Source organism: Malaclemys terrapin, chromosome 9 (assembly GCF_027887155.1).
Source record: "Malaclemys terrapin pileata isolate rMalTer1 chromosome 9, rMalTer1.hap1, whole genome shotgun sequence".
NCBI classification, from domain to species: domain Eukaryota; kingdom Metazoa; phylum Chordata; order Testudines; family Emydidae; genus Malaclemys; species Malaclemys terrapin.
The window spans coordinates 101,271,306-101,288,770 of NC_071513.1; the positions used below are offsets into that span (position 1 = coordinate 101,271,306).

At 47.8% G+C, this 17,465-nt stretch overlaps 1 protein-coding gene across 3 annotated transcripts in view; it reads right to left on the reverse strand.

The window, feature by feature from the left end:
- Positions 1-169: 169 nt before the first annotated feature.
- The window catches only part of PCYT1A (phosphate cytidylyltransferase 1A, choline), a 30,900-nt gene continuing 13,604 nt past the window's right edge, over positions 170-17,465 (reverse strand). The window contains exons 2-10 of one of the 3 annotated variants that reach the window (XR_008446116.1): positions 17,098-17,250; positions 12,751-12,850; positions 10,616-10,732; positions 8,591-8,742; positions 7,555-7,633; positions 6,112-6,254; positions 5,308-5,496; positions 1,323-4,645; positions 170-964 (exon numbers count right to left, since the gene is read on the reverse strand). Coding sequence is in view for 2 of the 3 variants with exons in the window: in XM_054038984.1 (XP_053894959.1) it covers positions 4,439-4,645; positions 5,308-5,496; positions 6,112-6,254; positions 7,555-7,633; positions 8,591-8,742; positions 10,616-10,732; positions 12,751-12,850; positions 17,098-17,214 (1,104 nt within the window). In the remaining variant the exon portion in view is untranslated. Of the gene's footprint in view, positions 4,646-5,307; positions 5,497-6,111; positions 6,255-7,554; positions 7,634-8,590; positions 8,743-10,615; positions 10,733-12,750; positions 12,851-17,097; positions 17,251-17,465 lie in introns of all 3 variants that reach the window. The other 2 variants (XM_054038985.1, XM_054038984.1) reach the window with 2 other exon arrangements.

Genomic DNA, 17,465 nt, shown 5'->3' on the forward strand with positions numbered 1-17,465 from the left:
GTGCTAGTTTCGCACGGGGAAGGGGAATTGGTGGGAAATCTGTTAAGAAAGGCGATGACTTCAAGAGTTCTACCTTGGACCACCTTTCCAATAAGGGATGGCAGATCAAGGGAGATTAAAAGCACTCCAATTAAGAAAAAAGAAAATATCGGGCACAGTTTGACAAGGGTTGGGTAAAATGACTTTGCATTTATTTGGCTAAACATAAAAACCAAAACCCAACTCCGAACAAGCCAGTAACGCGTGTGCGCGCGCACACACACACACACACACACACACACAGAGAAACCAATACAGTTAACATTGATTGAGAGGAGACATCCCGAGGCACCCTAGTGAGAGGAGCAATGCACCACACCGGTGTGTGTCAAGTACGACAGCACCCCATCCTGCTAAGATAACAAAACTCACGTGACTCCCATCTCTGTGCCCTACAGTGTCACCCAGCTTGGGATAGCATTGATGGAAAGCCCCACTTTCCCCCTAGCAATCTGAACCACTGCACCCTTTAGCTCAATTTGTATGCCAGCATAAAACCTTATCCCGCAGCGTTTTCGTAACAAGGTAAGTGATGTTTCAGTGAACGGAAAAGCTAAAAGAAAATCTGGAATTTAAAACGAATTCCAAAAACCACATTGTTCCATTTATTTGATTTGGAAAAATCTACGCATTGATCTCGCCCCAAGAAGAAACAAAACAGAACAACTGTTCTGGTCGAGCTTTACGCAAGTGGCAGCATTTTAGATGAGTTACAAAACTGTCCAGTTTTACACCGTTGGTTACACTCTTGTGACAGACAACGTATTGCTGAGAACATTCTCCTTCTCTTTCTCTATATGGCTTTCTAGGAGTCAAACAGCAGCCAAGGTGAACACGTGCTCCATGCACCTGACCACGTGCAATGTACAAACGAAGAGTTGAAAAGACAGGTTCTGTCCCCTCGCTGGACAAGCTACACCCCGTTCTGTATAGGAAAGGAAGGCAGGGAATCTGAACACCGTTAAAAGTCACAAGAAACAACCCCTACCTGGGGGGGGGGGGGGGGGGGGGAAGGGGTCTGCATACAGGCTTCCTGCACAAGGTCCCCACCCCAGCATGTTCCATATATATTGTTACAAAAAGAGGAGGGAAAGAATATGTTAGAAGCATTAACTGCACTAGCACATGCTTCGCGTTACAGATGGACCCTAATCACACCTTCTACCGTGGGCCAGGTTTTAAATGATTTTGTTAGAAAGTTTTATGGGGTTAAACTCTTTAACAGACATGTTCCACTTCCCCTCCAGAAGCCTGACTAACTTTCTTCTGAAGCCCCAACTCACGTGCTGTCGAACGTCACTATCACAGCTTCTTAGAGTCCAATCAGTCGCACCAGAAGTTCTGCTCATGCCCAGCCTTTGCCTGCTACTGTCTTCTGCTTCACTCCACTGCCGCCCTTCCTGTCCCACGTGGAAAGGCACTTGCAATGGCTTGCCTTCAAAGCCAACCGCCCTATGCAGGAGGTCAGAGATCGCTCGAAGCCGCATCTCATACGGTTTTGCAGAAATTGACCCCTATGGATCTAGTGGTACCAGGTTCCATTTAATGCGGCAAATTCTCCCTGGAGATCGATCTTGTAGTGGGGGAGAAACACAAACTTCTCCCATTCCTCTACGCTGTCACTGCCTCAGTATTCTAACCAGCCCCGTCCGACACGCATGAGCAGCTGTTCCAATGTGTAGGTGAGGCTCAGTAGAGACGCACGGAATGAAACAGTCAAGTGATTATGATGAGGTAACACCCTGGGAAACCCAGCCTGCCCCTCACCAATCATCAGAGGGAACTTTGCTATGCCGAGGGTACATTACACTGTGCAGATGGATTTCTGGCACTCAGCTACGTGCAGCAACAGACATGAAGTGTTCCAGACGGTGGGCTCCAGGCAATGATGCCGTCTCTCTAAAAGCCATGATAAACACACTGATTTGGGATTGGAGAGTCCACTTTAATTTGCAAAGTGCAAGGAGGAAGCAGGGATGGTTAGGTTACAAGAAACAACTTTGATATTCCTAGTTACAGGCAAACAACATGCCCTGGCTGCACAAGTGACCCCACCCCATGCAGAGACCATGGAGTGTCTTCCCTGTGCAGAATTTAGGAGTGATTGGACACAGTAAATACTGTTATCATCCAAAGCTATAGAATACTGTTCACACCCTGTGTTTAACGTGACTGTCGGTGCCCTGTGCTGCCCTGCCTACAGCATGCGATCAGGTGAGGAAATAGACTTAAGTATCTGCCGAAGGAGGGGTGTGTCTACAGATACGTGAGCAGGAGAGTTACAGATATCTGCCACCACTCAGATGCCGAGAAATTAAGCATCGTTTGCATCTCACCATTTTGGTGCCACCTCAGATCAACGCAAGTGCTCCCCCTACAGCTGCTAAAACCCTCCCAGAGCCATGGCCATCCCTGCTGGGAGGAATCACTCACACTGGCATACTGGGAAACTAAAGCTTTCCTTCCCCTTTGCCAGCTCTGGCTTCTCGGGAAATATAGGAATGGGGGAAGAATCAGTTTGACCAAGCCTGGTGAAGGACGAGAGTCTATGCCAAGCCCCAAAGGTGGCATTTCACAGAACAGTTGACAGAACTTTGAGGAAGTAGCGGCCCCTTTTACGTACAGGGTGGTCACGTTCGATAGCTGCGTATCACTGCGTAGGATGGCTCTGGCATCTGCCTTTTAGTCTCCACAGAATCATTGTTTCCCTGGATTGAACGTCGTGGGTTTTAACACCCGCAGACTTTGCCCACGCGATTCTTAATCTGACCTCGCTGTCTGTTTGCAACATTCAAGGAAGCGCTTTCTAAACAGGAGATGGCAAGGCGAGCTCGGGCACCAAAGCAACGTTGGGAGTTTCACGGCTGTAGATACGGCAGCTCCACCCCCCTGGATGCTGGCTTCCAGGATAGAGTGCGTTCCAACAAGACCCGCAACCTGCTTGCCCAGAGGACTTCCCTTGGGCACGCGCTGTGCAGGGACTCAATGTTTGACGCTGTGCTACAGCTCTTATCAAGGGGGCACTTAAAGCGCAATATAAACATTACATAGTTAATAGCAAAGCGTCATTGGACCACAATTTCAAATGAACAGGGGTTATCGGTTAAAATTAAAAACAGTGGCAGTTTCCTTTTATGCTATTTCTGCGCCCTCAAGAAACAGCTAACGGACAGAGGTACCTGCATTTAATGCACAAATGATTTGACACCTATGTGAGAACAAACCCCAGCATCTATCCACCTGCACATCAAAATGGACAGAGAATTGGCCACGGACATTCTGAACAGCTCTCTTAGCAGGGTCTTCACCTCCCCGATAGGAGAGAGGTCACAGCTCTCCATCCCTTAGCGCACAATAATGTAAACCAATACGGACCCGGGCAAAGCAAAGCACCCAGCGTGGACGTTTGGACAGACAGTAATATGTGTGGCACACCAGAGACTGGGGGGAGGTGCGAAGGCAGGAAGAGGACCTTTCTGAAGGAGCAGGCATATTTGTTATTGCCTAGCTGAGCGTACGTGCACACACACACACAACGCACGTCTGGAAAGAAGGGGTGATAGTCTTCCCTCAAACAGCAGCTGATGGGCAAAATGAGGTTCTTAGCCTGAGATTTAGCGATGCTCCTAGATGCCCGCATGGCAGATAGAATGTTCTAAGACGGCCTTTTCCTTGCCGAGTCAGGTATAGAGTTGTATCCGCTGTGCAGGTTTACCAGACTTTACAGAACGGTGCGTGACCCGTTCTACGCTGGTGTGGCTTCTCAGACGGTGGATTTCCCACACAGGAGACACAAGGCAGCTTTCCACTATGAAACATTGGGAACCTCAGCTAAAAGAAGCAAGGTCAAGACACAGGGAGGTGGGTAGGTTCTTACTGGTTCCAGTACAGTACGGATGTCTCTTTAGAATTAAAAAATAGCTCCTCTACACTACCGCTTCCTGCGCTGTCTCAAGTTCGCACCATCTGAGGACCCAGCATGTCCATCATTCAAGAGGTTCAGCAGCGATGGCGAATCCTGCCTTGGGCAATAAAAGGCTGCAGTGGGTCAAAGCAGCAGACAGACAAAAGGGTCTGATTAACTGTTCTCCCCATGCCCACCTGTCTGGCTGAGGTTTCACAGGGCAAAGGCTTCAGTGCCACTCTCTTTAAAATATTTAAAAAAAAAAAATAAAACCCTCTTTTCTCTTGGAAACCATTGGAACGTAAACAATAAAAAGGGGCTGGGGATAGGGAGAACGTTAGACTGTGCTTCCCAGACAGTAGCCCTTGCGCAGAGCAGATGGTGCCTCTTGGAGGGTCGTCAGCCGCCACGTCACCATTGCTCTCGCGTTTCAAGTTCCCCGTGGGTTAGGAGCTGGAATTCGGCAATCAGCGATTCAGTGTCCGCGGCCCGCGACTAGTCCTCCTCGTCCTCGCTGATGTCATAGGCGACGGCGGATTGGTTCCTGGAGAGGTTGGCCGGCGAGGAAGGAGGGGTCTTGGTGGAGAAGGGCCAGCGGAAGGAGGGAGAGGGGGAGCGCTCATGCGTCGGGCTGCTGCTTGGGCTCTGTTTTGGGCTGATAGCCTGCAACATCCGGCCTTTGCCCTCCTTCAGCATGTGTTTCTAGCGAGGGGAGGGAAACAGGAGGGAGATTAACTACGTGGCCGGTGGCACGTTCGAAGGCGATGGGAATGGGTGCTGGCGCCCAGCACTCGCGGCATTTATGGCTGCGCTGGCCAATCACCATCCCATGCTGCGAGACGAACCCTATGGAAAAACCTCCACTTGCATGGGCACCAACGTAGCTGTCGTTGGACAGGCTCGGTGTCAGGTCAGCGCACGGCCGTAGGGGGCTGGGTAACAGAACCGGGAGCAATTTCACCACTAGGCGCTAAGTTCAGATCCATGGTTGAAAGTTACCACCCTCCCACGGCTACTTGGTGACGTGTGTAAAATAAGTTGGAGGCGTCAGTCCAACTCTCGGGGAATCGGTGTGCTGAATACAAACCCACCGTGGCAGCCATGTGGGTCATCTCAGACAGGCCAAGGATAAGTGATCCTTGAAGACTGAGCTACTTTGGCCTCTAACAGGGCCCCCCTTAGCACATGGCTGATGGAGATGGTCTGGGAGGGAAGCCGGCACTGTGCTGTGGTTAGCTAGAGGACTTCCCTCTGCAGGGCTAGCACAACAGCATCTCCCAGAAGCATTAAAGTTTCCCAGGACGCTTTCTGAAATCCCCCTCCCACCCTGTTTTTATTCCCCATCTCCAGGGTGAACTTGTTACCAGTGCTCCTTCCGGTCCAAACATCTCCAGGAAGTTGCCGATGAATTCCCGGGATTTCTCCTCCCATTTTTGAATGAGGTCAATACTCTTTTCCTCCACTTTCTGGACAAACTCCTTCGATTTCTCCTCCACGTCCTTCACCCTCTTTTTCACCTTGTCCACACGTTCCTGCAGGTGATATTTCTTCTCCTGTAGAAGCAAACAACGCAGGGGGAAGGATTAGGACATTGAGCACTTAGATTTTCACCTGTCCCACAGGTAATTACTCTTACTTTTTTAGGATTTAAAAAGGTGAAGATAATTTGCTGGTAATAATATAAGCAAACAGCACCGGCTCTATTGCTGAGCTGCCCGAGGCTCGTGGACACACACTAGTAGTCACGGCTGGGAATGGATGATGTTTCAATCAAAAACACAAAACGACACTCTGCAACCTGCATCTGCCGCGTTCACAGCCTAGTACTCAACCAGGAGCTGGTCTGAGGCAGTCACATGGTTGGCTGGCGGAAACAGACAATTTCACAGAAAGATTTTGATTGTCCCTTTGTTGGCGTTGAGTCTTCTGTGCAGAATTTCAAGGGGGAAAATGAGCTGACAAGATCCCATGACAGCGTAAAAAGCAAATACTGGTGCAGTGCGTGTGACTGGTTAGCCCTGCGGATTTATTACTACCCATTTGTATTGCAGTCACTCCCCGAGGCCTGGGTCGGGATCAGGCTCCCGCTGTGCTCGGTGCTGCACACGCACGCAGTAAGAGACAGTCCCTGCCCGGGTGGATTTACAGTCTAACGCATCGAGACTCACGTTTATGAAGCTGACGTTCAGCTCCTTGGCAGTGTATCCCCTCTGCAGGTTCCGTCGGGCATAGACATCATAGTCTCGTACAATCCGGGTGATGATATCTGATGTGGAGATCCCTTCGGTCCTCTGAGTTGGTGCAAACATGCCTGAGAGCAGGGGGATAAAACCCAGGACAGGTGTAGGTCAGATGGAAGTGAGGAGCTGTTACTGACTCTCAATATGCAGGCTGGGGTATTTCACAGGCTCTTAAAGATCATACCCTACTACTATACTATACTATATACTCTCTCTCTCTTTCTCTCTCCCCCAGCCCCCAATTGGCCTTGTTCTATATTTTGACCCTTGAAAACTGTCCAGTTCTGGTGTCCACAATTCACGAAGAATAGTCAAAAACCGGAGAGGGTTCAGAGAAGAGCCACGAGAAGGATTAAAGGATTGGAAAGTATACCTTATAGTGAGGGACTGAAGGAGCTCAAGCTACGTAACTTATCAAAAAGCAAGTTCAGGGGCGATTTAATCAGTCTAAGTACACCTCTATCCTGATATAAAGTGACCTGATAGAACACGAATTCGGATATAACACGGTAAAGCAGTGCTCCGAGGGGGTGGAGCTGTGCACTCCAGCGGATCAAAGCAAGTTCGATATAATGCGGTTTCACCTATAACGCGGTAAGATTTTTTGGCTCCCGAGGACAGCGTTATATCGAGGTAGAGGTGTACCTACATGGGGAACAGAAATTTGACTGTAGATGGCTCTTCAGTCTAGCAGACAAGATCCAATGGCTGGAAGTTGAAGCTAGAGAGGGACAGACTAGAAATAAAGTGCATTTTTTTTTTTTTTTTAAACAGTGAGAGGAATTAACCACTGGAACAGTTCATCAAGGAGTGTGGGGGATTTTCCATCCCTGGCAATTTTTAAATCAAGATGGGATGTTTTTCTAAAAGATCTGCTCTTGTTCAACCACAGCGACTGGACTTAACGTAGGAATTAATTCAGGGGAGTCCTCTGGGGATACAACTGTGGGTCACTTATTTTGCTAGCTATTAGATAACAAGCATGCAGTCGTTACCTAAAGGATAGGTCAGAAAAGAGCAGATCCATCGTACCAGGACTAATGAACTAAGAGTGACCATGGTATTAGAGGTGCTGGATTAGCAGCGTTTGAGACCCAGGGCTTCTGTTTATTCCATGCATCACAGGAACAGCCCTGCCAATGTGGTTCAAGCCTGGTGTGGAAGAATCAATCTTTTAGGTACTCAGATCCCATGGCAAAGGGAGCAGTAAAAGACCCTGGACAGAAGTGAGATCAGTCTCCCTAGACACTAAATCCTTGCCAAGATGGACAGTAACCAGAACAACGTTTTTGCTATAACCCCTGCCTCAAGACCCACCAGCTAGTGCTAGATGGTAAAGGTTACAGGTCACCACCACGACTTATGCCTCACCTGCTTCTTTTATGTGTTTATAAACATCGTCACTCCCAGCAGAAGAATATGGGATGTCATCATGGGCAACAAAATCAATCTGGGGGTTGAAGAAAAGAGTTAGAATAAATCTTTCCTTGAATCCACAGAAGGTACCTTTTGATGTAATGACCACGTAATTACTCACTGCTCAGCACCTGTGTACAGGTACAGGGCTAGCATAGCAATGAGGAATGTCAATGGGGTTTGCTTTCGAAACAAGGTTAACCCTCCACAGCCCAGCTCTCCTGAGCAACCCTAGACAAGCCTGTGAGTGCATGCCAAGGAGGAAGACAACTGGGGTAAGAAGCAAACGGCAGTTTCAAGCTTCAAACAGTGTCATAAACTGAGCGAACTGTTGGGCCTTGAGCAGCAGCCTGTGCCAGCAGAGGGCAATATTTGATGTCCAGAGGAAGGCGAGAAAGCTCCTTAGTGCATCTGGCCGCAAATTCCTTCCTGACCCCTGCAGCAAATAAGCACGTGTCCTGAAGCAGGAGATTTGATTCACCTTCTCTCAATCTACACAACCACAAGTGTTACTACTGGCAATAAAACTTCCAGCCCCTTTTTAAAGCCAACCATGGTATTTGCCTCTCCAAACTCCTGCTAGTGGAACTTCACCCACAGGCTTGTTACTGTTTTGCATTTATCTGCCACTAACTTTGAGTGACGCCTTGTTCTCATGTTAGGGAACAGAAAAAAGGAGGCCTCACTATGACTGACCTGCCATGGATTTTGACAGTACCGGCCATTACAGGCTAGCTCTGCCCAGGCCCCTAACCGCCTTAGAAACAAACACGGCCCATTATACCAACTCACTGCACACTCTAGGACGTGTAACAGAAGAGGGTTGCTCTAACACCGGCCGTGCTGGTACGAATGACCAGAGGGAAATACAGCAGTTATTCGGAATCCTGTACTGCAGGTGTGCGGCAGGAGCATGGTCGTTACAAGCGCACACGCAGCACAGTCGCCTGATTGTCTGAAAGCCCCTAGCAGCTCTACTGCTGTGTCTTACCTGGTGCTCTGCCAGGAACTCCGGGGTGAGGGTCCATGGTGCGTTTCTCACCACTTCATCCACGTAGCGACAGTGCTGCACCGCATCGTAACGCTCGCTTTCGTTCATCACCGTGAAGCCTTTGAGGTTATGGGTCAGCTCATCACTGCAGACTGCGGACACGGGCACAGAGCAAAGGTGAGTTCTGTTAGTCTTCTGAATACCCACCCTGACCCCCTCCACTACCGGACTCCACCGTCTGCCCCGTGCGGCACGAGAGAACTCTGTGCCAAGACCCTGGCAGATCTTCCATGCTAAGCGGGCTCAGCAGATACAGCTCAAGCGTCACAAGAGGTGTTGGCGATTCAGGAAGAGAACCCAGCGTTCAACGCCCAGTCTACAGCTCTAACCAGTAAGGCAAGGGTTCGCAAACTTAGAATCATAGAATGTCAGGGTGGAAGGGACCTCAGGAGGTCATCTAGTCCAACCCCCTGCTTCGCGACTCTCTTTTGAGAACAAAAATTATTACACGACCCCAGGAGGGTGGACCAAAGCCTGAGCCTGCCCAAGCCCCGTTGCTCCAGGAGGGGGAGCCAAAGCTGAAGCCCAAGGGCTTCAGCCACAGGTGGGGGGCCTGTAACCAGCCCTGGGTGGTGGGTCTCAGAAGCCCTCGGGCTTTGGCCCTGGGCCCCAGTAAGTCTAATGCCAGCCCTGGCGACCCCATTAAAATGGCGTCCCGACCCACAGTTTGAGAACCGCTGCAGTAAAGCATAGGTGTGAAAGGCTTGGAGGTGGAGGTGGAGGGGAGAAGAGAGCGCGTTACGGAGGCGAGGAAGTCTCTCAAATCAATTCCATTGATTTCCACACACTGTGAAGAATACAGCATTATTATGTGAAATTGGTCAGTTGACTGGCCGGTAGCCCTTCACCCGAGGCCCTTAAAGGCTCTGGAACTCATGCTGCTTGTAGAAAGAAATGAATACAGAAAAGTCAACTTTCCTTCCAAAGCTTTGGGCATCAGTACTGGGAGCACAGGGCAGCTCTATGGACCGCCACTAGGTGGGGCACAGAATTGCCTCATTTACACAGAGGCTGACTCGGGTCCAGAACCCTGACACCTAGCAAAGAAACATCAGAACCAAACAGGTTTCCAAATTTAGAAATGAAGCCAAAACCCATCTGAACAGATCAAACTAGAATAGAATGGGTTCATAGCAAATCATCCAATTAGTCCAATTACCAGGCAGATTAAACCACATGAAATAAAATCAACAATGCTTTAGTAACTCTATGTAATAATTTGGGAAGGCCCAAAAGTCAACAGGCCAATCTCAATCGATAAATTGCCGCTCCAGCCAAACAGCTGATATAGGAAGGGTGAAATCACTCCCAGCTTGAAGCTAATGTTGAGACGACGCATACAGAGGGACAGTTTCTTATTCTTCAACTGCTCCTGTTCTCCAGACGGATGCTCAGAATGTCCCTTTATATTTTGGCACTCAATGCTTTGAACAGCATTTCTTGACACACAAAATTTAGATCAAAAGTTAGACTAACTCTGTCAGAACAGAAAGTAGTTCCCACCTTTAAAAAAAATAAATAAAAAAAAAATCAATTCTGGAGTTCCATTTTTATAGACAGGCCCATTTGCACTGAAATAAGAAATAATGGAGATATCCCATCTCCTAGAACTGGAAGGGACCTTGAAAGGTCATCAAGTCCAGCCCCCTGCCTTCACTAGCAGGACCAAGTACTGATTTTGCCCCAGATCCCCAAGTGGCCCCCTCAAGGATTGAGCTCACAACCCTGGGTTTAGCAGGCCAATGCTCAAACCACTGAGCTATCCCTCCCCCCCGAACTGTATCCAATTCAATACTGAAGAGGACGAGATTACAACGTGGCTGCCCTTTGAGCTGCAACAAGGGCCAGGCACAGCGTAAGACGCTAAGGGTTGCAGAGTGCAAAGGAAACTATAGGTTGCAATCGTACCTTTGGCAAGGTAAACTATTCCTGTAAGGCTGCCAAAGTCAAGAGACCTCTCCTTACCTCCCACAATGAGATATGTGTTCGGGAAGAGGTTCTTTGCCTGCATCAAGGCCCGGGCATGTCCAGAGTGAAATAAGTCAAATATCCCATCAGCGTAAACCCTGACTGGTCGATCCACTGAACACAAAAACAAACAGACGTTATTCACGGAGAGCCACTCCTGGGGAAAGCATTTTCTGGCTGCACCTTACCTGGGGGGTTTGAAGACCTAGTGAGCCTGGGGTTGCTTGTGGGAGGAATTTGGTTGTACGTGTTGCTATAGAAACAATCGTCAGAATGTGGAGCTGTAGCCAGAAAAGTTTTGAGAAGGGAAATTGCTGGGTTGTTTCCGTTAGGAGTCAGTGCATGGGGGTGCCCAGACTAAGCATGGAACGACATTCAGAGACAGACTTAAAACCTAAAGTGCCCTGCGTGGTGTTCTCATGGGACTCAGTGCAGCTGCCCTGGGAGAAGGTGCACACAGCGCAAAGGGAAACCTGGGGAAAATGCAAACATCCAACATCGCCATCCTACAGGAATCAAAACGCAACGTGTCAAGGTTCTGCTCGGCAACCGACTACCAACAGGCGACTAGCCGAAGATATTTCATGGGTTTGTGTTACGTTCGCCCAGCAGGCTCCTGGAGGAAATCCTGAGATCTTCCCGATTCCCCCCACACTCCATGGTGAACCTCACTACTAGAGCTGCTGTCCTCCGATTCTGGAAGAATGGCCAACGAGAATTCCGGCTCACTGGGACGCCTAAATCGACCAGGCAGCGCTATTATTGAGCCAACCTTTAGTTCCTGCTTCCAAGAAATGCCAAGCTGCACTGAAAATCATCTTGAGGCAGCACAAAACAGTCCTGCTAGGCCTTGGGGCCGTCAGATAATTTTATGGAGAAGCTAGTGCTGAATAAAGTTCTCCCCAGAAGGTTCAGCCCCATTCAGATTAATGGCTACTCCATCTCTTAGTAAAGAGCAGCTCGTTTATTTCAATCCTTGAGCTCACACACGCTTAACTTTCGCCCACTGTTTCACATTCAGCCTAAAGGCTATTCGGGAGCCCATCTACTACTAAAAGCACAATAGACTTCTTAACTTCCACTTTTCCAGGCCAACACCGGACTCTCGCTCACAGCTGTGGGATACTTCAGCCATCTGGGAAGTTAGACATGGCTCTCTGGGCCAATCTAAGCCAGACAGCCAAGTCTGAGCCAGAGGGAGGGCACTTGGCAGACAGGAAGGAGACTGCTTCATGCATAGGGGGCAGCATTTAAGCAGGTCTGAAGCTGAGGGTGGGAGAAGCAGATAAAGGGAGCAGCAGGAGGGGAGGACTAGGGGCCAGTGTGGGGGGAAAAACACAGATGTACAGTAGTTGGGGACACTTATAGGGCGTTGAAGGTGAAACAGAGGCAGTCAATTAAGGCAATAAAATGAGTTTTGTTGGGAAGGGACAGATGTTAGATGATGTAGACGAGCTGTATAGTGAATGCCAAAAGACAGTAACAATTTATTACTTGCAGAGCCAATTTGATTGATCCTGAATGTGTTGCACGGTTCCACAGAGAAACCGAGGAATCAGAGATTCGAGACCTCTAACCCCCATCTGCGGGCCCCCTTGCGTATGTAAGTGAGAATGAGCATCTTGAACTTTCTCAAAGCATGGATCACAGACACCACTTTGGAAACCTGCGTGCTAGTGTTTAGGCCAGTCTAGAGTCTGACTGTGCAAAGCCACGGGGCTTCCAGAAATTCCTTTGAGAGACTGTTCGATAGGTCATGAGATGAGTAAACCTCCTTTAATGACTTTATTGCTATTTACAGAAAGAAGTGCAGTGCTTTCATTACAGCTACGAAGCTGGCACCATGAAGGGCTGGGTACGATCATGTACTTTGAACAGTCAGCATAGGAATGCAGCCTCTAGCAGGGGTTAAGCTCTTTGGTATGATGTGTACATACGGCTCCCAGAACAAAGGCCCCAATCTCCAGGCAGTCATGTAATACAAATAATAATAGTCTTAGTCCGCAGGGTGGATACAAGGCTCCTTCCAACCTGACACAAGGGAGGATGAAACTCTAACTGAGCCAGGAGAAGTCCTAGGACAGCGCACGTGCTTAGGTAACTGCCTTCTCATTTGGCTTTACAATACTTACAGGGGGTGCCCCGGGTCGCCTCTTCCAATGTTAGTCTGACGTACGGCTTACTGTAGTCCACTTCAATTTCATCTGAAAACGGAGCTGGCTCCCTCAAGCCCTAAATAATCAGAGAGAAATAGCTTGCAAACCTCCTAAGGTTCAGCATACTACACAGACACAGCATAAGCAAACAGGGATGGCAGGGGAATGATAGCAGCCTAGCAATTCAATGGCAGACACGCTGCGCTAGGAGAGCCTTGTACAAAAGGCGCTAATGAGATTTACGGCCGTTAAGCCCCAACACCGTCCTGGGGGTAATTATCCCTAGCTTAGGGATGGAGAGAACTGAGGTGAGCTGAGGTTAAGTTACACGCGGAATCAAGGGAAAAGCGCAGCAGAGCCCGGGGCACTGATTCCCAGCTGGTGTGAATGGACTTCAGTGAAGCTATGACAGTTCACACCAGCTGAGGATCTGCCCCACGACTCCTTTACTCCCAAATCCTCAGATCTAACCACTGGACCAAACTGCCTCAGCTGGACCGCCCCTTGAAACAAGTCTCCCCATGTGTACGCTCTAGTGTTGTAACGTACCAGTGGCGACAGGTATCAGAACACTGAAGCTGTTACCACCTAAAGAGAAGCTGCCTACAGTTGGTCCGACTCTCCAGGGAAAGTGGTTACCAGCACCGATTTGTACGCCCTAGAAGGTGGGAAACAAGTCACGTTCTGCGGGGAAGCACAGAAATCTGATGGGACGTTACAGGAACCCCTCCTTTGAAACTACCTGCAAAAACACCACGTTGGTAGAGTTCAGAGTGAGAATTAGGAGGCATCAAGTCCAATTATAGCTACTGTGGGGCTGATCTCTTCTGGACCGGAACAAAGCCTCTTCCCCTCCAATACGCAGCCAGTTCAGTTTCAGCAGAAGGGCCGTGACTGTTAACAGACTAACGGTTCTCTTTTAGCAGGAAATTGTGGCAGGGCAGAAGATTGCCCTTCCCCAAGACAGACGATTAGGACTCAATCTTGCTAATCATTACACTAATGTCTTGACCTAAGCCAAACTACAGCTGCAGAGACTTCTCAGCAATTTCCTCCTGCACACCAGGGTGAGCCCTGGCAGACATTCTGCAAGTATTGCAGCTGTCACTCCCGATCGGAGTGCTATGCTGTGGTGAGCTAATGCCCTTTGAAACCTCCTTTAACGGGTCAGAGGCCTTGGGGCTTCTGGACCTCGAAGGCTGCAGAGGCAGACGTGGCATCATCGTTCCTAGCTCTAAATTTGTAGCCCAGGGCATGCATCTCCTCACTTCAGGGGTTCTTAATTAAACTCTTACATTTAATGAGGTCAAAATCCATTCCCCCATACAGCTTTCAGATTTCCTACTTAACATGCAATCCCCCTTCGGTTTTTTTAATACTTCCATACTGGTCTCTGTTCTTAAAACAAACCCCAGTCTTTCCACCATGTAACAGGGTCGGGGTACCCACCCTGAAATACTGAATACAACAGATGATCAGAGCAGGGCTATAAGTTAACTGGGCTTTTTATTCCTGTCTGCTGGGGAACTCTAGCACTGCAATCCTCTAAGTGAGCAATCAGCTCTTCAGTTATAAGCATGTGCTAAGAGAGTGTAAAGTATCTGGGTGCCATTTTTGTCCTGGCAGGACCAGGGAGCCCTGCTATAAACTCCTAGGAATAAAACCTTTCATGAAAGAAAAGAAGTGAACTCATCAAGAGTCTGCACCTCTGAAGAGGGCTGGTTATAGGCAGCATGAGGAAGAAGCCCAAAGCAAGCTGTGCTTCTGCTATTTGTGGTCAGGGCTCTGAGCGTAGCAAGGGGGTGGGGGCGCACATGTCCCTTCCCCATCGTTAGATGATGTTACAAGGTCTGGTGGTTAAAGCACAGGCATTGAAGTCAAGGAGATCTGGGTTCGACGCCCAGCTCTGACACAGCTGCTTTAGCAAGTCATGTCACCGTTCTGTGCCTCAGTTTCCCCATCTGTAAAACGAAGACACTAATTCTTACCCATTCGGGTTTGTAAAGCACTTTGAGATCCTCTAACGGAAGGGAAAAGCGTCGTCCGTAAATTTGGGAAGGTAAAAGCTGAAGCTGAAGTACATTGCAGGTATTTTTACGAGGGACTTTGACCCCACAGTGAAGGGGGAACGGACGGCAGGCAGCTCTGACAGAAAGATCAGGAAGGAACAACTCTAGACTGTGCGATACACATGAGCCCCACAGAGGGGGAGGGAGAGAGCTGCCATATATGGACAAACCGACAGTGTTACAGCAAGGGCAGTACGAAGTCAAGGCAAGCTCTGGAAACAGGCAGAGATTTTGACACTGGTGATCCCAATAAACCCACCCTTCAGGTCTACTTGGGAGGTGGCAGGAGAAAGCAGATCAGGGTCTGGTACTAGCAGTGAGTGAAAACAATGGGCTTTGGGGAGGGAGGGAAAGCAACTGAGTTATAGTTTTAACAGTGTTAATCATTTAAAAATACACCTCGACCTCGATAGAACGCGGTCCTCGGGAGCCAAAAAAAAAAATCTTACCGCATTATAGGTGAAACCGTGTTATATCGAAGTTGATTTGATCCACCGGAGTGCACAGCCCCGCCCCCTGGAGCACTGCTTTACCACGTTATATCCGAATTCATGTCATATTGGGTCGCGTTATATCGGGGTAGAGGTGTACAAGAAATCAGCCCGAGAGAGAGACTCTTCGAGAGACACCATCAGCTTAATGGAGGCCCCAGAATTTTAGTTTTGTAAAACAGGCTGTACTGAGCCCAGTACGGACAAGAAATGTTCTCATGGATTGTTTGAAAACTCTCCTGTAGTGCTGGAAACACAAATACAGCTTCCTGCTAAATGCATCGGAACCAGAAAGTGAAACCCATTAAATACACAACGAGACTAACCAGTCTACTATCACCACAGAAGGCAAACCAGGGTGCATAAAAATAGATTAAAAAAAAAAAAAAAAATCAGATTTTATTCAGCGTAAATATTTAAAAAAATAAATAAACCTATGTAAAATTAAATTTGAAATGATAACCTATATTAAAAGCCTAAACTTACTATATTCTATTAACATCATTTAATTTAAATAAAAATATAATCTTCAAGCAGTACGTATTTGCCGTGGAAGTTTTAAAGAAAGTCAAACCAGTGAACTGGTGGCAGTCACTGGCTAAGCACCTGGAACCAGAGTCTGTTGAAGTGCTAAACACGGTTTTAACTGACAGCAGCCTCTTTTGCAGGTTCAGAGAGAATATTTTCTTCATTTCAGTTTATTCAGCTACTTCAGTTCAATAACTAGGTTCATGCAAAGTTGAGAAACAAGTGGGAGCAGGAAAGCTCGTTTTCCTTTTCCAATCTGTGAATAAAAGTGAAGGTTTGGGCAGAGGAGAACTACTAGTTCTAAAATCTTGAAGGACATGGTGACCAGAAAAAAATTCAGGTCACTCAACGCTTCCCTGATTTAGTAAATCAGTTTTAAATGTAAACCATGTGTGGCCCCAGCACATTTCAGATAGTTTTATTTAACTAATTAAAAAATTGAAAATACTGGTTTTGTGCATTTTTAACGCAATTCCAATTTCCATCCAAATGCAGCCCGACAAATCACCACACACAAATCATCAACCTGGTAAATAAGAATGCATCACTCACCATTTTCTAACATGATAAAAATGTAAAAATTAAGAAACTAAATAAGCATGGTAAGCTATATAATTGCTTAAATAAATGTGTAGAGATATAGCGTATCCTCGGTTTCCTGCTTGCTGATTTAAATCAATCTGCCTCAAGGCAAGATGTTAATTAACATGATTTTGGTTTTAATAATTTATCCCCCAAACACTCATGCATGCATATGACTTTAAACCCACAAGTAGTTCCATTGATTTCAGTGGCATTATTCATGTGCTTAACCACATGAGTAGTTGTAGGAACATGGCCACAAGTGGGTCTAAGGAACCAGTATCAATTTTGTTTAAAATCTCACCTACGTCACTAAAGAAATTAGAACTGTGAAAAGCGGATTTATTTCAAGTCTGTACACATCCACGCCCAGGGTAAACCACCACAATTACCACAAAGAAGCTTACCTCGGCTGGCTTTGGACTCAATTTTTTTTTACGCCTGTGTTGTAAGTATGTACATTAGAGTGAGCAAAGGTGGATTTCGAACCAGCTTTGCAAGAAGCAAACAGCACTAGCCGGGCTGCACTACTCCGCCTCTTTCCCTGGGCGCACAGGACATTTTACTTTGCCCTAATCAATGTCGCAACATCAGTATCATTCAGCTGCTTTCCAAACGTGAAACCTTTCTGATCAAAAGCCCTGCTTACTTACAAACGAGTGACGGGACATTTTTGGAGGGATTCCATCCAGCTCTGTTGCCCCATTGGGTCCTGACCCATCTTTTCTCCTCTTCCGGGAATTCAGCCTGGACGAGCTTGGTGGCTCCATCACAGGAGAGGTGCTTGGCAAGGTCTTTCCAGCAGACTAGAAGAATGAAATAAAGAACAAGAAATAAGAGGTATTTCACTCCAGAAGGGCTAAGAAACCAGCCAACGGGCACTGTGTACAAAAGATCAGCCCAAAGGCACTTGAACAGGAGGCCTAGCCAGTTGCATCAGGTGCCAAAACTTCTTGACAAACCGTGCTCGATGGGAACACTGAATAATTTCTCTCTGCAGAGCAGCTCCTAGTCATAGGAA